Here is a 23071-nt window from a genome sequence, read left to right on the forward strand (position 1 = left end):
TTGATAAAGAGTGCTCTTATTTCGCAATAAGAACGAATTATTTATCAAAAAGTAATCACGAACTATCACCTAGAGGGTATCCAGCGACACACTTAGGCTCAAGCTGTAAGAGAAAATTCCAATTAGTAAAGAAATAAATTAAAAAAAATACTTTTACGTTTCGATAACTATTTTCTGCTATCGTTATCAAAAACACTTAAATGAACCTTAAAAAAGAGTATATTAATACATTGTCTAACAATAGTAGGATAATACAATCTGTAAAATTCGCTCTGTGCAAATTTGCAATTATGATTTTGATTTTTTTTCATATTGTGAGTTTAGCATGCATACATATAAAATATAACTGTAAAAATTACAGCTTTGGTTTCGAGCGATTTTCGATGGTGAAAATGGCTTGGATATTCATCTTTGTCAGTTAAAGACATGCATCTTTGTGCCTAATGGTGATGTGTTCCTTTTAGTAATTTTGCCCTAGGTGAATAACGTGGTCCATAGTACATGCAATTTTTACAATATGGGACTGACAACTAATGTTTGATGATTTGGAGACCTTTATATTTAATCTGCTTTAATACGTTTTTTCTAAAATATAATTTTGCTAAATCTCAAGAGGGAAAAAATCAACTCAATTTTTTGCATGGCCACTTACTCCATGATAAAAATAATGAGTGTAAAGTTATCAGCATTAATTTTTAGTTGATCCGCAATGGCCCGGAATAAAGAAATATGATTTTCTATGAATTTTGGTAAAGGCTGCTCCGTTTATTTCGCTCCTGGTATGACGTTGCTGACTTTAAAAATTGTTTAAAATTTGACGAAAAATCGCAAGGATTTAGGTCTAGCGACTTTGGTGGCAAAGCCAACGACCATTTTGGCTTATGCAACTACGCTGAAAATATTTTCTCAGAAAATCCAGCACCTCCTTTGGAAAATGGACTGCAATAAATAATGCTTCAAATGTGAAAAAAATATGAAGATTAAAATTGCTTTTTATGTATTGCATGGAGATTATTAACTCCCACGCACTTCGGGAGAAAGTTGCTGCTTCACTAACAAGAATGTTTTTCAAACATGCTTATTATGTTCGTGCAAAACTGTTCATAAAATTCAATTCTACGAGCAAACTGCAGGGCGCAGTGCCTTGATGTGTGGAAGATGAAAATTAAACAACTGGCTTTCAAGCCATTTTGTTCTTACTTTTTTTGACTTAATCCGAGCGCATTTGCAAAGACTCGAATACTTCAACGACATTTAAAATTTGTTGCCCTCTTTGCACACTTCCAGATTTTCTGCGACTTCCTCCTCGTCATTGACTATATTCCCACAAATAATCAGCATTTCCAGATCGTTGAACAACATTAATTTACCTTCCCGGTGTCGGATGAGTTCGCAAAATAATATCTTTTCCTTACACCCTAGACGCTGGTGCTGGGCTTTGGTGACCCTGCCCGTTAGTAAACAACATATCCATTTATTTGCATACTAATTTGTCAATTTAAAGTTTCTTTTATCTCAATTTTCTGACGTGAAACTCACGAAGTGATCTAGAACGTATGTTCGCAAATAAATTCCGGGAAAATAAATAAGCACTATTTTGTGCTCTAAATAGGTAAAATCATACTAAAGGTAGGAAATTCATGTGCAGGCAGCAGTTCAAAATTTGATTTCAACATTTTGTTGGCTTGTTTTGTAATTAATTAAGTTTAAAGTAACAGGTGAGTAAGATGAAAACGTCATTATCAAATTATTTGCACACATTTCGACCTTTATTGGGGTCTTCCAGGCTCAAATTATGCGTGAACGTTATGCCTAAGTAGATTCATTATAGTGATTGCATCTCCATGGCAAATCACTAGTTATATTTAAATTCGTACTGTGCAGAGTTTACCGGAACAAACCTTTTTAAATTTAATGTGTAACTTTCCCATTTTTAAGATTTTGTAAATGAACTCACTCCGAAACGGTGTTCACTGAAAGTGAACACAGTCTCCTACAATAAATCGTAGAATACCTCAATCAACTGCGATTAACATCTAAAAAGACCATTTATTTCTCAGAAGCTCGCAAGCGTTAGGGTTAGAAATTATTAGCACTTTTGAAGGAAAAGTTTCCGAGTTTCCTCTTGGAAATCCCGTTGGAAAATCTCAGAGCATCTCTACATTATGGCGGACAACTGAAAGCATTTTTAAATTTTCTGGCTCGTGGGTAGTGTGCAGTGGTCCTACATTGGACACCTAGAGCACCCGACTTGTCACATTTCAAGTACATACTTTTATGTGGAATCGCCTAAAAACCGGCGGGGGCCCCATTGGAACGCCAGAAACTGGAGATTATTTAATAAATCGTATAATTGCCGCTAAAAAGTATTTGCGTCTGCAGCCTATTGAAATTCCGTCACTGAATTTCATTAATCGCATTCCATGGTGCAACGATGGTTGCATCTATATGAAACGGCGTTCCTCACTTTGAACAACTTCCGTAATTTTAATTATGTGTTTGTTGCTTTTAATTCCGAATCGAGCTACAACTGAAATTAACTATTTGATCAGAATTATCCCCAGAACAACTGCAATCACTTTGTCGAGTTACCAAACACCCTGTATGTAGTTAAAAAAAACCCAAGCAATCACCGTGCATCTGATCGCAATGATACCGCAGATTGTATTTTTGTGTACAATGCTTGCTGCATGTATGTTGATACAATCTTCTTCCGAATTTACTTGACGTTGAAACTGTTTTCAGAAGCGTTCACACAAATCGTATTTTGATTGAGTCACTATTTCAATACCACAACCAAAGCCCGAAAAAGATTAGTAGTTCTATATTTCTGCGGCAAGAAAGCACATAAACCAACCACGTATTTCCAGAAAAAAACAACATTTCCAGCATATCTGATTTATGCCCCAATAAAATTGCCACAAAAGCGGCGAACAGAATGTGAAAATCGAGCAACTGAAACGTAATAAGTTTTTCGTTATTGGCGAAAATGATGTGTCTGGTGGCCATACACGCTTTTCAGTGCTCGCTTTATTGAAAGAATGAATCGGAGTGCATATGGGTTTTGTTGTAGAAGGATATTTTCCGATTGTCGCCTAACTAGTTTAATTGAATATAACAGAAATAAAGAACCATATGTTTAAGGGATGGAAGTTCCTACATGAATCCTTAAAAGTCAGAGCATTAAAACAATAAGAATTTTGTACCCACTCTCAAATTATTTATTCTCATTAATCACTATTGGCGGCTCGAAACAGTACTGACTTTTTATAATTTCAATTGATCTTTCTATTACAAGAAATTTTTATTCCTTGTCAACTTCCTTTGTTATATTGTCATACTTAGTGCAATTCCTATGTTTAACTCAATTCAAAACTGCAAAATAAAACGTAGGTACTGAGTACGCAAAAAGTTGGGTAAATAAAGGTGCATCGCAGATTTGCATAAGTTTGTTTTAAGGTCGATGACCAATTAAACAACAAATACCCTGACGCATTATTTAATGATCAAGTTTCCAGTCCACTTAAGCAACTTTTAAACAAACAGCCATCCGAATATGCAAAACGATCTTACATTTATTACACTTTAAATTAGTTTGTCAGCATTTCGACCGCGGTAAACCATAACAGTTTTTGCCGTATGTGAACCAAATAAACTAATGATATTATTCGAAATGCATCTTGACGAGTCTGTTATTAAATTTTAGTTTTTTGGAGTTCATATTTAAACAGCCCAAGGTCAGCTATTTATCAAAACAAGCTCACGCTTTAAACGTTGTTGTTTTCAAAATACTTAATTACCATTCATGCTTAATTGCTTAATGTGATGATGTCAGCCATTTTATTAATTAGTTTAAAAAAATGCGTTTGTTCTATTGCATATTCCGCTTTTTAACCTTCCGCTAACTAGGTACAATTTTTTCGATAATGTGCCCTACCTACTTTAACGGTGTCTTTAGGGTAAATATTAATAAATATTAAACTACTAAATAGATTTACTGACGATAGGTATATTTCGTAAATTTTTTCATGCAATTGAACTATAAGTGAAATAGACGAGTTAATTACCACCATTTAAATAAACATAAATCTAAAATGTAAAAGTGTGAATAGTGATGGAGAGTTTTCAGTTAGAATTGTACATGGTGTCGGGAATTATTCGAAGCAACATAATTGCTAACAGTATCTTAGAGGAACTTTCATATACATATTATAACTACGAAACGAGCTCATATTTTAAACCCAATATATACGCATATTATGTAAACTCAGTGGGTTAAAAATACGAAAATTCTTTAAAAAAAATTCTCTGCGCTCCTCTCCTCTCCTCCTCCTCTTTAAAGGATCCCCATGAAAATCGATTTTTTTTTAATAACTTTTAGAATACTTAGAATTATTTTTTATACAATGAACAGTATATCAATGCTCTTAAACGGACCCATGAAACCATTATTAGCATTTCGGTTTGCCAGGGATGGACTAGGTGGAGCACAATAATAGTTTTTTACCCTTTACAATGAAGGCACGAAAATAATGTATCAAGGTACCTTTAACCTTAAACTAAAAAAAAAAATATGCTTTTGGTTCAAAAAGTACGGCGTTCGAGGATTTTTTTATTGAATACTGATTTACTGAACAATTTGGTATGTAGGCACACGAACTCCTTCCAATCTTATGCACTCCCTAGCTCAACGAATTGTAGATTGTTGCATTCTCCATAATGCTTGAACATTGATTCTTATTTGGCCGCAATGAAAATTAATGCTTTCTAATAAGTTTTCCCTAGTGTCGAGAGCATTGGCATACACTAAAGTTTTTAAATATCCTCAAAAAAATCTAATGGGTAGAAATCTGGCGATCAAGAGTTCCAACCACGGGTCCTCTTCTTCCTATTGTCCGAATTGCGCGTTTAAGTGTTCTCGAGCAGCCTGGCTGAAATGGGAAGGAGCTCCATCATGCATGAACCACATCGCCAAGTTGTTTTGGAGTAATTCCAAATAAAGGGCCCCGGTCAACCTGTTAGGCAATACGTATGGTCCTATGACATGTCTGATGATTCCAGCCCATAGATGAATAGGTTGAAAATGGTGTTGATTGTGAGTCACAATACAAGCATGCGCATTTTCTTCTGCCCATAAATGCAAGTTATGGGACTTTATTGCTCCATGCTTAGAAAATCCAGCGTCGTTCGTGAACATAACTGAACCGACAAAGTTTGTATTTTTTCTGTGCATAAGTAAAAGCCGGTTTGAAAATTTCATCCTTCGTGGAAGGTTTCCAGGAAATAGTGCATGCACCTTTTGTAGGTGATAATGACACAATTGCTGTTCCTTAACGATCCTAAAAACTGTATATTTTTGGACAACGAAACAGGGCAATTAATTTCTTGACACGTATTGAAACATCTGCTTCTACCGCATTTAAAATATCTTCTTTAGCAACCGCATTGCGATTCTCTTTTGGCTTCCACAATTGTGTTTGGCTTTGGCAAACGTTCCTAAAATTATTTACGGAAGGTATTATTTCACCTACTCAAAAAGTACAATAATGCAAGTACAGAAATGTTTTGATTACCTGTCCCTTTCAAACGACGATCCACTTTTTCAAAAGTTTTTCTATCTGTTCGGTCGGATCTACCGTTCCTGATAAAGCCTTTTGGCGTCTACGGCATCACATGCTGCAAGTCCATACATTAAGTACATGTCAGCATATTTCGAAAATATAAATTCCATTACCGAAAAAAGTTGAATTTAAGAATAAGATCAACTTTAATAAGTTGCAAAAACTACCAAACTCTATCTTTAACTGTCAGACAGTGATAAATCACTTTTATCTTACTTTCGCACGTTCAAAAACCAACTAATAAATGACAAAAAACATTGCCCACCAATGCATGCATTAAAATCCGTATTTAATCGAAAATGTTTTCACCGTAAACCGTTCTGTTTATCGATATGAATCAAGAGTGTCTTTTTTGTTTAAGATTAAAGCTACCTCAATAAGTTATTTTAGTGTCTTCATTGTAAAGGGTAAAAAATAACTATAATTGCGTTCCACCTAGTCCATCCCTGGCAAACCAAAATGCTAAAAATGGTTTCATGGGTCATTTTTAAAAGTTTAACAGTATTCTAAAAATTGTTTTGAAAAAAGCGATTCTCAGGTGGTTCTTTTAGAGGCCTGTATCTCCGTAGGGAGGCCCTGTGGAATTTTTTTTACAGAAACTTGTTATGTCTTTCAAGATCCGCTGAACAAATTCGGAAGCAAACCCACATATTCCGGGACATCCTGAATCCTGTACCTTAAAAACTAGGACAAATTGTTTCAAGAATTAATTTACTTTATTTTTCGAATATATTAAGTCCCAATTTATGCCTTACATAGGGCTCCTCTAAGCCAGTGCTATAAGTTATTTCCGCAGCAAATAACATAGATTAAATTATATCGGCCACTAAATTAAAGCGTTTCTTGTTCTCCCAAGATAAGCTCCGGAAGAGGATGACTTACTTTACAAGGCTTACGTGACAAATTTGAGTTTTTGCACAACGGAGTTAAATTGTCAGTTCTTGAGAATATATTCTGGCGTTCAAACAAAAGTTCTGTTACTTGCGATATTTAAGCTCTGAATGTTTATCAACGTGGGGTTTGTGCGAAAAAAATGATTGGTGCATCAACTCAAGAAAAATCAGTTGATTCCAGAGTCCAAATAAAAATTTGTGGTAGTTTTTGCACCTAAACACAAATTAATTCCTCACTTTCCTAAAGCGGATAAACTCGCTTGGTTCATCAAAATCTGAGATTTACATATGTTCAAATTCACAGCCAGTTTTATTAAACTCCATAGTACCATTCTCCCGATATTTAAAAAAATAGACATTTTTCAAGATCTAATAAACTTCAGGTCATATGGTCTTCATTTGAGCCAAACAATGTTTCAGTACCTTTTTTATCATGCGCTTACGGGATACCCTGTCATCCAAATGTATTTAAAAGTTTGGAGAATCTCGGGAAAGGTTTTGGAAAAAATCTTTTGGTAAACAAATTTGATCTTGACTAAAACTTGAGTTGAAAAATACTGTTAATTTAAGTATTTAACTGACCCGGACGCTGTGATTTTTCGGGTATTTTTGAACACAGCTCATACGTCCGTACTAAACATTGCCTTTAAAGTATCCTCTATTAAAGCAGTTGTACCTGCTCGTTTTAGTTACAAACGTTTCCATAATCTTTTGAGTCAAGAAATTTCTTGGGAGCCAATAGTAGCGCTATAACCAGTAGCCAAAATGGGAATAAACCACGTTAAATCGTGGGTTTCACTTCTTTGTCAACAATGTTATTACTAAACTGACAACTTGTTCGCTTGCCAGCATTGTGAGTTAAGTGTACATTAGTTCATCATCAATAAGAATATGTTGGTGGAATATTCGTCCAAACAAGATATTGAACTGACATTATTTACTCTCATTCACACGTTCGACTAAAATGATTTGATAATTGGATGCCACTGAACCATAGTGATTTTTAAATTAATTTGACTTTTTACATAAATAATAAAAGGTGGTGTTTACAATTATGTTCCTCTTTGTAGACTTTAGTTTATATCTACATAAATATTCAGTTTATATGTACATAAATATTCAGTTTATATGTACAGAAAACTGGTCTTTTATCAACTGAGTTTTAGAAACGTAATATTAAATTAAACAGCTAAAAGTACTCATTAATTTCACAGTCAACCATATTATTTACATTAATTTTGACCCACAGTATTAGTGTTAAGTTTATTCTTGGAAAATATGAGTTGCTTAATAACAGGTTCTTGGGATTTTCTGAATAGATGAATATGCATTGGCGGTAGTTTGTACAGTATCTAAGACTGACAAAATATTTCCAATACCGACTATATTGTAATAGAATACTAATGGAATTGATTACAGAAAGGTGTTTCTTTATTACAAATTAATTTGTATTAACACATATTGTACATAGAAAATGTAAAGACGAGCAAAAAACTTATCTAAATTTTTTGAACACGATGGCATAAATACTATTTGTAGCGGAAGCAAAGAAGAAGCATTTTAGCGGTTCTTTGCCTATTAGCCAGTGCTGGAAAATGACCATTTTACAGTTTTTTTGTTTCCCGTAAAACTTTTTAAATTTTCGGAGTACACAGTATATGCCCATTTATATATCTGCATTGACGGACTGTTTGATACCTCGGGATGTTTTGTCGGCGCTTAACGCGACTTTATTTTAAATAGAAACAAACTAAAGTCTTCAATTCACTCGTGAAATCTACATTGCGCTCACTAACGTTACGTAAATACCTTCTGTTTAATTCGTAAATCTGCAAAGGTAACTGGTAAATATGACAGAGCGTTTTACTGACGGAACTCTAAGCCCGGCACGTTTAGTCGATCTTCGGCACTTTGCCGAAGATTGCTTTAGCTGGTAGCCGAGCGTGCCGCCGTCGACGCTACAGCGACGGGTTTTTGATGCAAAGCTTCGTTAGATGGAATCGCCGGCGATTTTCCCATTGAAGGAGCATTTGCAATAGGGTTTTTCTGGTGGCACCCGCCGTCCTCTTTTACGGTGATCTTATTAATTTACCGATGAAATTTCGGCACTGCTTACTGTTTGGCTAGCTCGTGAAGTCGTTTAAAAGTCGGCGCTTGAACGCCGCCAAATGCAGAAAAGATAAGCGCTTTCTCCTGCGGTTAGTTGCCTCGAAGGATGAGATATTGTGTACATAAATCGCAAAATAATAATTTTCTAAGAAAAGACGTATTAGCCGTGAAAGCCGTCATTAACGTTGAGAAAATCAACCACTTGATTCCGAAGCGTCTTTTCTAAACGTGGAAAAAATTTAATGCAATAATAACTTTGTTTAATATTATTATTATTTCAACAACACAACATACATACAAGCTTCAATTTTTTTCACCAAGCAGAGACGGACAATAAAATTCATTAAAAATATATATTATCAAAAGAACAGGAAGGCCTAGATTTGTAATTTGTTCCTGGTGATTGATTAATGATAACATTTAGCACAATTTCCTTTGAGAAACAAAATCGTTTTCTAAAATCGGCTTCAGTAAGTTCCTCTAAGATATTTTTTATATCTCGAATATACCTGAAAATAATACTATTATTATTTGTATTGCATATCACGCTTGTTGATATTTCCTTTACATACCTTTGTGGTATGTTCAAATCTAAGTCCAAGTCCAAGTTATCTCGATTAACACTGTAGAAAAAATATAGATCGTGCTCTATGTATATTTAAAACAAAAATAGTTTAAAACGCACGAGAAGATGATAACTTTCGCTCACAATAGCTTTGGCGATCGTTCGGAGATTCCTACACTCATCTCCCACAAATTCTCGCCGCATCGCCCAACAACACTAAAATGAACGTGCGTCAGATGCCTAACCGATCTGGACAACCAGAATTGCCGTCAGCGAGCGGCGGGAGACCGGCGCATCGTAAGAGATCGACTAAACCTACCGGCCTAAGTTTGCCAACTATCATTAGTTGCAAGATTTCAATGTTGTTTCAATCAAACTTTGGTTCTCACAATTTTCACATTCATTTTCTACATGTGTTTTCATACTTTTTAAAACTACAGCCAATTCAAAACCTCGTCCTTTTTAGAACCGACCTTTTTTCGCGATATGGATACTTTCGCATTAATAGAACTGCAAGCATGATTACAGACTTCCTCGATCAACCATTGCCATAGAGTGCTTTTAGAAGTTTAAGTTGATAGAAATCCTAGAAATTAGTGCTTGTTTGGGTGTATTAGATTAAAAATGATCTCAGTCGTTCCTCACGAGTTTAGGAGAGCATCCCATCACAGATAAGGCAATTTCTTTCCAGTCTCTCGATTTGTTTCATTTCTCTGTAATGACCTCTCCTTGGCCTCTTTTCCACTGTATCAGCATAATTAGATTAGGTCGGTTCTAGTAAGCGACACGCTGGTTCGCTACCGTCTGCCAAGTGAGACTTGGAAGGGCAAACTTTTAAAATTAACTACAAATGTAACTTCAACATAAAACGTCTATCGGCTCTCTTCATCTTTATAGATGCATCGCTGCCACGATGATTTTCAAGAACAAATTGTAGAAATCTATTATATCTATTTTGTAGTGGCCAATTAGGCCTAATCTATAATCAAAAGGGATGATGCTGAGTTTGAGTAATCCATGTGACATTAAACTTTAATTTTTAAATACTTTTTGAAGTAAGGTGCCAACAAATAGCTACTGATACTCTCGTTAAACCGGACATACCTACTATGAATGGCATCAAGTACATTACTCTTCATACGGCCCTTAAACCCTGACAAAATCACCTTTTGTTTTCCAACTGGGTTCTCCGTTTGGCTATTTTACTGATGTCTCTAGTCTGCATCGTTTGCCCGTCACTTATTTATCATATGATCCCACGACCATAAATTGCTAAACACAGACGTTATATTCAAGTAAACGAACTGGGTATGTCCTTACAGATTTTTGTGCAAAGTAATAGTTTAATTAGTCCCACCTCAGCCTTTCTGGCTAGCCTGAGTTTAAAAAATTGTGACATCTAAAATTGTATTATAAATTCTGGCCCTACCAGATGATGAATAAAGTGTTCTCTGATTCTGAAAGCGTAGGATCATGATGTTAGCCAATGCCGCAAGCAATAGAAGTAAATTATCGAACCAATTTCAAGTATGTCAATTTTTGTTTAATTCCTCACTGTAGTGCGCAAACAAATTATAATCTTCTATGTGAATAACTCAACATGAGACCACATAGTCAAACATTAAAAGCGCTTTAAAAATATAAATAGTTTTGAAATTGACAAAACCAAGTTTTAACTTGAAGCATCAACTTGTGCACTGACACTAAACATTTTATTACCAGCCTCCGACCGGCTAGAATTTATTATTAAATACGATGAAAAATAAACCCGTTAAATCTGAGCAATAATTGACCATAGCGCCAGTCATAACTATTTCCGACGATCTATTCTACGCCGAATACACTTGCAGAATAATACATATATCCGTTAAAAATTTCTGGGATACAATGTGACAATATACCACTATGCAACAACGTCACTACGAGAAAAGGTTTTGGTGTTAAGACGTCGTTATTGCGAACTTTTTGTGAGTAAAAGCTCCAAAAAGGAATTTAGTAGCGAAGATGCAGAAAGCCTGTTTCATGTAATCTTTTTGCTTTTGCAAGTGTTCGCAATCAAATCGCTCTGCCAATATTTTTTGTCTGGGGCAAGGTTAATGGCGTTTTCATGTAGTAGATAAATTTGACAAACAATTTAACTATGGAAGTTAAGTATCAGGCACATATGCTTGTAAAATGCAATTTACATCGGCCATATACCATCTTTGAAGATATCGACTTAGTAAATACATGGAGAAATAAAATTCACGTTATTTATCAGAGATATTTAAACCCTGGAGCCACATCACCATCAGCCAGACGAAAACCAGCCTTTTTGTCTTTTAGGCCTTCAATAAAAATCAAGTAGTTGCACAGTGAAAGTGAGACCATTTAGCTCAATGACTGCACAAACTTCTGAGCGCACTCAACTCGAATATTCCTGCAAGTGGCCGCCTTCGCCGCAATGAGCGGAGGCGGAGGAGAGTTCAAAATCCCCGAGGTTCGCCTTGGGCCTCCAGAAGGAGGAAGTCACCTCTTGGTTCCTCCATGTCCTCAACCTCGGAGGCGACACAGCTGGATTTGTAGGTAAGCGAAAATCGATCAATGTAATTTACTTTTCTTCAATTGCCATTCAGGCCTGATAATGAACCAGAAAATGGGTTTTGCATATAGTTTTCTATAATTTGCATATTCACGTCCAACCGTTAGAATTTCTTTTTGAAAATTTAACCAGATGCAGTAAGAGGAAGCTGTCCTTCCTGGGAAAGAATAACTGATGGGAAACTGGTAAAAATAAATCCGTAAAGTTAATTTTTTCAGAATTTTAAAGTAAATAGTACAAAGTGCTTTGCTTTGTTCAATCTCTCTCAGACAGCATACATATTGGATTTAGTTCAACACCGGGCAGAAATGGAATACATCCAATTGATGACTAAGCAAAATCCAGCTATCCAAGTGATAGAACTTTCATTAAAATGTTAGTGCCTAATTTTGCAGAAGATACCTGCGGGCGTTCTTTTTTGAATTCAACTAATTTCATATGAAAGAGATTTGCATTAAGAGTATCCTTAGTGTATTGGCGAATTTTCCTCTTCGAATAGAGCCTTGAATATTTTTAACATAAATTTCATAATTCAGCACAATCGAATAAATTGAAACAATGTTTAAGTGAAACGAAATAAATACATTTCGATCAAGCAAAATGCTTGCTTATGCTAAGTACAATATGGCAAAGAAAACTGATTTAAATGAAATAAGCAAAGCTTCAGATATGCTAGAAAATTATTAGTCGAAATTTGAATTGACTTAAGGTTTTTGGTCCACAGCTCGAAATCGTGTAAGTTGGATTTAATAGGCTTTGCTTAGTTGCTGAAATGACCCTCATTCGCAGAGTAAAAGAAAACTGTCATTTGTGTTCCTAATGTAGTAATAGTTGAAGATTCAGTTTCAATTAGGAAATGAACATTTTTTTTCTAGTAGACTACCCATCGATGGGCCATAGGCCACAAATTTGGTTACACCTAGAGACCCCTGAAAAACGTAGGTTTTTAAAATATTAGCCCAAAATCAGTGGCAAAACCATACACAGATGTAGAAAGCTTGCAAGAAATAACGCAACTTGCTGAAAAATTTTGTTGTTGTAAGATTTTTATTTCGAACGAAAAATTGTTAAACGTACAACAATATTCTTCTTCATCATCATCATACTTCTTGTTGATCTGTTAATTCTGAAGCTGCCGCTGCATCTTTTCCTGACAGGCAGATTGCCAACTATATCTCCATCTTTCAGCTGGCCTCATCCGTGTTGTGTTCTAGGACTACTTTCGGAAGTCTTTTCTAGTCCATTCGTCTTACATGGTTGTACCACTGCCTCCTACGTTTTGTTCCCCAACTCACAATATCTTGTATTTCACATTGTTGTCTGATATCTGTGTTCCTTACTCTGTCTCTTCTTGTTTTCCCACTATTGTTCTCAGTGTTTTTATTTCGGCCACCCTTAGCATGCGTTTCGTATTGTTGGTGTCTTCACGGACTTCTGTTCCGTACGTCAGGATCGGTCTGATACAAGTCTTGTAGATTCTCATTTTGCTATCTTCGCGCATGTACCAGTTTGACCAGACTATATCTCGTAGGCATCATAATAGTGGGGATGCTTTGTTAATCTGGCTCCTCAGGCCTTTGACTCGGTCGTGGGTGCTTGGTACGTCTAGGCCCAGATATCTGAATTGCATCACTTGTTCTATGGGATTCTCCTTCACCACTAGCTGACATCTGAGCGGATCTTTCGCTATGGTCATACATTTGGTATTGTTGATAAAAATGATCATATTGAGTTAGCGGCCTGCTTGGAAGAACTGGAGCAGTTGTCTCTGTAGGTTTTCTGATCCGGCAATAATTGCTGCATCATCGGCGTAACACACCATACCAATTCGTTTGTTGCCCAGTCTGTATCCGACGTTAAGATCTGTCACTTTATTTCTAATTTTACTCATAAGAAGATTAACCTAGAAGGGACTTCAACAAGAAGGCTGTCACCCTGTCTAATTCCTCCCTGTCTTGGGATGTTTTCAGTAAATTCATCTCCTGCGTTTGCCGCTTGCTCTTTACCTTTGTTACGTTATTGTTATTTAGGTTACGGATTATATTTGTTATGTTCGCCGGTGCCGTATTTTCTATTGATATATGAAGAATGTCTAACGCCATTGTGAGGCCAATGAAGCAAATATACACTGGCAAGCTGCCCTATATATCCTTTCTTTTATTTGTTTTATTATGAATACTGGATCTGTTATTGACCGTCTCTTTGTGAAGTCCTGTTGTGCGTCAGCACTCTTAATTTGGGTTTCCAGTTTGTTCTTCAGAATACTCGTGAATGGTTTCATTGTCGTATTTAATAGGGTTGTTCCTCTATAGTTTTGTGAGCATGTTTTTACTCCTAATCCCGGGTAATTTTGTGTTTTTTAATTTCTTGAGTTTTGCTTCAATTTCTTTCTCAGTGACTTATATCTGTTTTGTATTCGTTTATATTCAACGTTGCTTCAGCATTTCTATTGGCACCACCATACATTTTCCATACCTTAGTAGTCCATGACCTCAGTAAATTTAGGCCAATGTTCTCTATTGATTGCATTCTTGCGTTTTCTGATTTGACTGATCAACGACAGATTGATTTGATTTGATACTCTGTTTCTTATCTGGACATATTCTGCATGAGTTGCTTCCGATGACACGCTTTTGAATGTTAGATAGCATTTCCGTTTTGATTCAAAGAGTTCTTTTACCTCTTGACATAACCATGGTTTGGTGCGGTTTCTTCGCGTTCATATTAATTTTTCGCTTTACGATCGCTTCCTCTGCTACTTTGTTGATGCATTTCTCAATCTCTCTCAAGAGCTCTTTTCTACTACGCAATCTGGTTTTAAATCCACCTCTTTTAGTTTTCTAGTAGGTTTCCTCTTTTGTTATGGACATTTTAGTAGTATCTTGCATAAGACAACATTATGATCAGTCCCCAGGTTAGCAGATGTTAAGGGCCTGACGTCCAGTACTTGTGAGTGTGTTATCGCTCGATTTGTGAGTATGAAGTCTATCATCGATCGCTGGCCTGGATTGATATTTAAAGCGTAGTTGTGCTGGTCTTTACGTGGACGGTACGTATGGAAGATCTCCGAGTATGATAATTTCGTGTTTAGTATTTATGTCGTCTATGGCGTTTTATTGTTGCTGAAAGAATCTTTCAGTTTCTGCTGTGAGCTTAGATTTGTCTCGGGCATACGTGCTTAGCAAGTGCGTTGTGGTGTTGTTCATTTTAAGTGCGATTTTTAATATTCAGTCGTTGATGTATTCGATGTCTTCGATGTTCTGTGTATGTTTGTCGTGCAGAAAAATTCCAACACCTGAGTGCGTTCGTTCTTGTTTCGCCTTTCTTCTATATTATTATGAATTATCCGTATTTTGATGTTCCTTGCCCATGTTTGCTCCCTTTTTCCGACTTTGTGGGTTTCTGATACATCTCCACGTGTCGTTAAGTGTAGGTGCATTAGACAAGTATGATGTTTGAACTGATAGTGATGTTTGCATTGTTGGCGAGTGCACACTTTGTCAGAAATTCAGCGTTGAAATTCAACTAGTTGTTGGCAATTGCAGCTTAATCGTTTAAAAAGTTATTTTTTTAAACTCAATATAAACTTTTTGGTCGGGTTTTAGAGGAAGAGTGTGTAGCTGAAGTTTGGGAGAAATGGATTAACAAATGCTCAAAGCATACAAATATTTCATAATCTAATAACACCGAATATTGTGCGAAATATTTTTACAGCAACTGAACTGAATAAAAGCAAGTTAAATAGTATGGAAAACTGCTGTTCAGGTATTTCCATATCTATATCAAATTTTTTTAAAAGATAATTGAGTTCGTAATTCTTCTACATTTCGGCTAAATACTTCTCGATAAACCCTACACGTCATTGTATCGGATTTTGCGATTTAAGAAATATTTGTGCCAGGCAAAAATTGGTTCGATTTTCATCGAAACCACTAAATTTAGAGACTTATGTTTGACATCCTGTATTGGATGCTGACTCAGTATTGTATTGGACACTTGAGTGCTGACTCAAAGAAATATATGTAAATCTAGGACGCAATTTTTATTCCAAACCAAATTACTAAAAATATGATAGGACACTGATAAATTCCAGAGAATATTTGTAAAATCACATCTTCTTTATTTTAGTGATTTTAGGCAGTTTTTACGTTTTGGTTACGTATCTAAGAGACTTAAAGTCTAATTTTCATCAGGAATGGTTCGTTTCCTAAATATTTAAACCTGATTCAGTTGACAGAAAATGACCATATGATAAGGTTTTACCTAATTATTACATGCACGTTCCCAGTAATGGCATATTGTGTTTAATAATGCTATTAATCTCTATATCAGCGTATAATCAATTTTCAATAGTTGAAAAGTTAACTAGGGGTCACTCGAAAATCATATTGCAAACCAATGCTAACATTCACGCTGGTGGCAAATTCAAAATTAAATTTTAAACAATGTATGATAATTTATTCAGCCCGAAATCCATTCATTTGGACTTTCCGAACATTAATCACCCGGAATGTACATTTAAAAATGCGAATCGTTGTCCCATGTTCAGTTGGAGCTCTGCTCTTCACATACATTTTGCAATAATGCGAAAATGATTTTGTAATTTCTGGTTATCTATTAACCAAAAAACGAATTATGATCGCTGTTATAAAGCGAAATTGAACTTATACCAACTCAAGTAATCTGTACAATGCCAAGCCATTAAAGTGATATTTTCTGACAAGCAATTTATATAAATAACGTTGCCAATACATAACGGATTTTAGTTGAAAACATCCATCAAACGCTTCATCTGTAAACGATGATGGATATTTGGATGGAAACGCATCTAGTAAATGTATTTACTTATCGATATATTTCAAGAAAGGTTTATACGATACGAACTTTTTTATTTAGTTTGGACCCAAAGTAGGGATTTGTCAGTTGAATACGTAATACTTTTGGAATAAAAGTTTATAAGGTCTGATAGATTTTCTTCATTCGGTAAGTTTTCGGCTTACATAAAGGATCAAAGTATTTTTGGAGAACTCTTGCTGATCGATGATATGCGGATTCGGAGTAATATTCTAAATACCTACATGGATGCACCTAAAATGTTAAAAACGTCTTATCCCCTAATGTCCTAGGGGCTCTGTTCGACCAATTAAGTTTTTCCAGACAATTCGAATTTGCTATTAACTCGAAGCGAAAATGTCATCATTTCAACATCGATCGAACGATCACGTTTTTCGAGAATTATGCGTTTACTCATGAAGTTTCGTCAGGCATACAATATTTCAGCAAAAAGGACATTCTTAGGAGCTCTCGAACCTTGAAACACCTTATAGCTCAGTGATACCAAGGAATATGACTTTTATGACTGACCATGTCGACCAATATCAATTTTGTCATAGATATTTTTAACACTTTTATTTTAACCACAGCGATGAAATCGAAAATCTGGAATATTTTGAGGCTTTTATAGTTGTGACCACGCATTAAAAACTTTCTTAAATAAAATTAATAAAAAAATCCAAGTCCAAAAAGTCCAATAAAAATGTATGTTTTAATTGACAGTTTTTGGGGACGAAGTGCCCGATCAGGTGGAGCAATTTTAGTGGATTAAATTTATTTGTTTCCACAGGCGCACTGCAGGCTTTATGGTCGGTGGAGTGAACACACAAAAATTTCTAATAAAAAATATATAATCGAAGGACCAGTTTGGTTCGTGCCAAATACACTTATTTTGTTGATTTGGGATCGTGAGCTAGGTCAGGCCGACGGTGGCGATTTTTTATTTGACGTTTTAGCCCCGTGGTTTACATTTATTAAATGTAGGAAATTGTCTTCTCCACCATCTGTCAGTGTCAAATTTGACAGAAGTTGCCGTGGCAAAATGGGCTGAAATTACATATTATTCTGGGGCTGGTATCTTTGCCATTCTATACAAAATGTTTATAAAATTTGTACGTTTACTTATTACTATTGTGTTAGGTACTTTGTTGTGGCCAAATCATGTAAAGACCATAACCTCACTCAAACTTATCGTTTGTCTTATGAAAATTCGAAAAACATTCGATGCAAAATCGACATTTTGGCATTCTTTAATTTATAGCATCGTAACCGAAATATCAATCGATTTGAAAGTTAGTAATAAAAATTGACTGAAAGAACAATGTCTTTCCAACTATGACGTTTACTTTGACACCGGCATTTCAGAGTTTCAGAAAAACGATTTTTATCGTTTTTCTTCGACACGAAAAGTCGCAGATCATTCATAATTTAGAGTTGTCATCTGACGGACCACATTTACGGATGCTGTGTGTCAAATCACGCCAACTGTCAATTTTGACATTTTTGTTTGACAGACCATTGACAATGGTGTCAATCTATCGGGCTCGACGAGCTGCTGTAAACCAATTGTACAAAACACGAATGTGATTTGTAAGCAACTATTTTAGAGAGAATAGAAGGGGAGCGAAATTTGATTCTAACGGTGCTACGTCGACCGACTTTTTGTCGAAGGGTACATTTTTACGCCCACAGCCACAATGTTGCCGACGTGCCGTTGGCCTGCAATGTATACGTTTGGCAACAGTTTTGGGATTTAATTATATACAGCACTAGAGCTTGAGTTTGCAAGATTTTTTCTTAAATCATGCTCTCAGCGTGGCCACAAAATATTCTGTTCTGAATAGAGAAAATTAAGAAAAAATAAATGGTTTTTCAAAAGTTTCCGGCAAAAACGGTTATTGAAACAAAGAGGAAAAAGTCGGATCAAAGATTATTTTAATTGAGTTGCAGTCACCGTCTTTAAATTCGGGGCAGCTATAATACTATTGAAGTTTAAAATGTTTATCTAAACATACGCATAAGGCAATGGACCGCATTGGGATTTCTGCCCTTCAAGTTTGATTTGTCGAATATTTTCGTTACATGTGCTATTATACTATAATAGTAAATGTATACATGTGTTATTGCAATTGTCTGATCTTGTCCTGAAAAAAACTTAAATATTAAAACTTAATCAGGCACCACAGACAAACGATAATCACTGCGCCAATCTAAATTTCCTATCGCAAAATTATTGTTCTACACGGTGTTACGTTAAGATTGAAGCCACTAAGTTGTAATACTTGTTCTCGATTTTTGAACCAATAATATTCCTCAATATTTGTAGAGTTGGTACGTTTTTACTGCAAGTGTCTAATACTCAACAGATAAATTTTGCAATGAAAATTCAACGTTATAGTTGCGCTGCCAAATCTGATGTTTTTAAAGGATTTTAGGTTTTATTGCTTGTGATATGGTACCTACATTCATATAAAACTTTATCAAAATGGAAGATATTCTTAAATGTATACAAAATTATGGTTTTTAACTGAAAGCAGTAGGAATATCTGTGTTATTCATTACAAGTCATTAGAATTTCAGTATTAACTGTTGCTAATAAATAAATGCAGGACAATTGAAAATTTACAGATGTAAATAATGAATTATTTTCAAGGAAATCGGAGTTTACTCCCATAACTTATCGCTTGTACGATATTGGCATGACAATGAACATTTTTCAAAATGCAAAGCGTGCCACTAACAGCTACGAAAACAAACTTTAACCAGTGTGCAAGCGGGTCCACTTTATATTTGTAAATATTTCAAACGTATATTTCGTAACTTGGCTCCATGCTTTTAAAAGGCGAACTGCAAATATGGAATAGAAGTTTAGTAATCGTTGCCTGAATTCGTAAATTTTCAGCACAGTGAGTTTGGAAAAAAATCCGTCTTAAGTTGAAAACGTGGCTAAAATAAACGTTCATATTATTTGAAGCGGGTTTCAAGGATATCTTCTATAGTTTTGCGGATTTGTTATAGTTTACTGGTAATTGCAATGTCCAGCAAGGAGAAAGAAAAGATCTATTAAATTAGCACCATTACCAGTGTAAAATAAGGAGCAGATAGAAACAGTCATTCTTCTTTTCCAGAAGGCCATTAGTTATCCGGCGAACTCAACGGACCTAAACGAAGTCGCAAACATTAACGTTATACAATTAATAGTTTTAATGAAAGTTATTTTGTATCAAAGGTCACTAAAAATAATAACCATTAACTTCCTCGCAGGGCAGATTTTAACGAGATCATAAAACTGTCTTCCATTTCTTGTCATAAAGGTTTTCTCCGTCTTCATATTGAAAAAAAATATTATGGCGGTTATAGGTAACCCATGGATGGGAAATATTCGACCAGGATAAAATACTGGTGCGCTCCATCATCACATCTGCTATGAATACTAATTTAATTTTATATTTTAATTACTGAAATTAAAAGCTTATTAATTGTCCCTATTGCAAAATAGCGTATTTTCAGAAAGTATGTGGGAGAAAATATTTATTTATATTTTTTCCATGTTGCATAATTTTTACCTAAATTGAAGCCATTTGACTTTGTTCAAAAGATAATTTGACAATTAACTTAAATCAGTGTTTACTCATAGTGGTTGTTTATGCAACACAAATTGAGCAGCTGATTGGCGAAAGTCGACCTTTAATTAACGGGCAATATATCTTTCAAAAGACAGGAATTTAACTAAATTTAAATAATATTTAGGGAAGGCAGAACAAGTCAAATATTGTATTTATTTCAGCTCACCACAGCTTTGCTATTAAAAATGCTACTCAGCAGACTTACTCAATAAAAACAAAGTTTGTTAAACACACTCTGTTCAGAACTCTTTTCATTTCATTAGTTAGATATTTAGAATGCGGATGCGACTAGTTAATGCTTTGAATATTCACGTGTAGTTTGATGCTGCATTTAAATTTTTAAGAAGAAATTGGCTACCGATTTTAGCTTAAAATTGTCAAAAAAAAATTAAAATGGTCAGAAGGTATTATACTGGAAATATTTGGGAAACAGAACTGACTGAAAGTTTTCATTAAGCATCAGTGTGTCAATACTATCTGTCATTACTTACTTTCGTTTTTTAAGAAGGTTTAGTTCTTAAGCAATTGATGAGCTTCCTCTTAACTATCGGTGCAATGGACATGTACTACCGATAGAGTATATTTGATTTTCATTATTAGCCAACTGCCGTCAATCGACGTCGTTGGCAAAAATATAAAAATAGATAGCGAGAATTAAAAATTTCCACTTGGTCTCAACTGAAAGTCGTAATTTTTGAAAAGATAGTGTGTACATAAGTGTGAAATTGGCCATTTTAAGCCAGCATCAACTTGGTTAGCAGAAATATTCATATTTCGTATTTTTATTGCCGAATAACTTAGAAGTGCTAAGTTTTATAGTTATGATCACTTACACATAAACTTGCTCCGAAATATACACATATATTTTTTAATATTTTAATGTGCAACCCTTTATTTCTTTAATTAGTAAACACAGGTTTACAGTTGGGCTCCAACTAAACCACACGAATGCCAACAGTAGTTGCATAAACTGCACGATAGGGTTACTCCGGTGGCCCTTCCTGCTATCGATCCATATTACTATTGCTGTTCTCTAGGGTGTCTGGCCCACTTTCTTCTAAATTTCCGTTTCAATAAAATATATCGACTATTTGGCAAAGGCAATGTGGTTGCACGTGAGCTTAGATCGCGCTATATCTAGGCCAATGTTGGGCTTCAATTTAAGCCGCGAGATTTAGCGCATAATGTTCAAATCCCCTATTGAAATTCTGTCTTTAAGAACGGGGAAAAATGTCACAATGATGAATTTCTGGAAAGATAAGAACCTCACTCAAGTAGGACGTCCATTTTTCATGTGGCTAAAAAAGATGACCAAGTATCATTTTTTCACTGGGCTATAATGTACATTTTTCACGCCGTGGTTATGAATTAAACTAAAAAAACTGGGATATTGAACAAAAAATTACATGAAACTCTTCCTGCCAGCACGAGTTTTAATATGGCTCGGAGCTGGACAAAGGGTTTAAGTTGAGGCAAAATTGCCGTCGTCGACCATTTAGTTCCGGCATTTTCGGGAGTTCATTTGGTGCCATTTGTTCGTGAACACATCTGGAAGCGCAGACGGTTGTAGAATGTCATGTCGTTTATTTGACAGTAATGGTTTTACCCTACAAGCTAAAATTTGCCAATGCGGGAAGTTTTGCCAAAACCAGTTGATTTTGTTATTGAAAACGTTATACTGAAAATTTGCTATATGGTTTGTAATTTCTAATACTGCTTTTATAAAACGGACAAATACATTTTTAATTTTTTTACAAATTACTTGTTGGGTATTTCCCCTCAAAAACTTTTGTCTTTAAAAAAGACAGAATTACCTCACGTCTTTTATTACAGATTTATAAATAGTGCTCTTATTTCGCAATAAGAACGAATTATTTATCAAAACCTAATTAAGAACTATCACCTAGAGCATAGGTTCCCAAAGTGGTCCAGGTGGACCCCCAGGGGTCCATAGGAGACCACACGGGGGTCCACGTAGACGTGAAACGAAAAATTTGCTGGTTTTCATAATGAATTAAAATTTTGGTTTGGATTTACCTATCAACGTACGCAGGTAGCATCATTCACTTGGTAGGTAGTCACAAATATGCGAGACTCTGTTCAAACACAGAATTTAATAGAACAATAGATAACAGTACAAGTGTCCACCACATGGCGAGACTGCAGTGCCGGAAAAAGTAAGTATCTGCTTATTTGCTATACATATTTTTATTATACAGGGTTATTCACGCTATACGGCACGGAAGTTCGCGGCTAAACCGTTTGATTTTTAAAAAGTATTATTTTCCGAGTTGTCCGACGCCTACCGAGCGCACATTTAAAAAATATTTTTGTAATGTACAGGGTGTCCCAAAGGCTCTAACGGTATCAAAGTTGCGGTTTTCTAAATGGAATGTCCTGTATATTATTGCATTTTTGGATTCGCTGAAGAAAATAAGTGTCTGTTTTAATAAGGTTCATAATACCTAAATCTTACGGTTTTTTAAATAATACGAATTTAATCAAAATATAATCTAATTTTCACGTGTCAAATACTTTCGAAGTATTTAAGTTATGTAAGCGTAATTTATAGTGAAGTGCAACAAAATATAATATTTTATATTCCAAATGATAATAAAGTTACCATGTTATACAGGGTGTCCACAAATTTAAACTAATCAAATAAGAACTTTAAGTGGTTCTAACTTGATTAATTTAAAAACCATATTTTTTAACTTACCAGTAAATGAAATTTTTAATTACCTATCGAATGGTATTAGGATATTACTAGCTAAGTTTTTGCCTTTTTACAAAATACGTCAAATAGTCGTTCTGTGCACCATTTGGTGATGTTTAATTTAAGG

General features: G+C 35.1%; 1 protein-coding gene and 2 long non-coding RNA genes across 4 annotated transcripts in view; 1 reads left to right on the plus strand and 2 right to left on the minus strand.

The window, feature by feature from the left end:
• The window catches only part of LOC109544355 (cAMP-specific 3',5'-cyclic phosphodiesterase), a 796409-nt gene that overhangs the window by 194501 nt on the left and 578837 nt on the right, over window positions 1–23071 (plus strand). Inside the window, exon 1 of one of the 2 annotated variants that reach the window (XM_019914476.2) lies at window positions 11528–11753. The exons of the other annotated variant lie outside the window; for it this stretch is intronic. Within the exon in view, the coding sequence (XP_019770035.1) occupies window positions 11632–11753 (122 nt within the window). The 5' untranslated portion in view covers window positions 11528–11631. Of the gene's footprint in view, window positions 1–11527; window positions 11754–23071 lie in introns of those variants that run through there. 2 annotated transcript variants of the gene reach the window in all.
• Window positions 5347–20779, minus strand: LOC109544360. Its single transcript, XR_002172566.2, has 3 exons — window positions 20720–20779; window positions 5574–5676; window positions 5347–5496 (listed from the first exon to the last, which is right to left on the minus strand). It is a non-coding gene; the product is annotated as an uncharacterized LOC109544360 (long non-coding RNA).
• Window positions 8962–9520, minus strand: LOC125504622. The gene is made up of 2 exons (XR_007281604.1): window positions 9196–9520; window positions 8962–9132 (listed from the first exon to the last, which is right to left on the minus strand). It is a non-coding gene; the product is annotated as an uncharacterized LOC125504622 (long non-coding RNA).

This window comes from Dendroctonus ponderosae, unplaced genomic scaffold, assembly GCF_020466585.1.
Source record: "Dendroctonus ponderosae isolate FM_Combo_2020 unplaced genomic scaffold, Dpon_F_20191213v2 Dpon_F_20191213_5, whole genome shotgun sequence".
Taxonomy (NCBI): domain Eukaryota; kingdom Metazoa; phylum Arthropoda; class Insecta; order Coleoptera; family Curculionidae; genus Dendroctonus; species Dendroctonus ponderosae.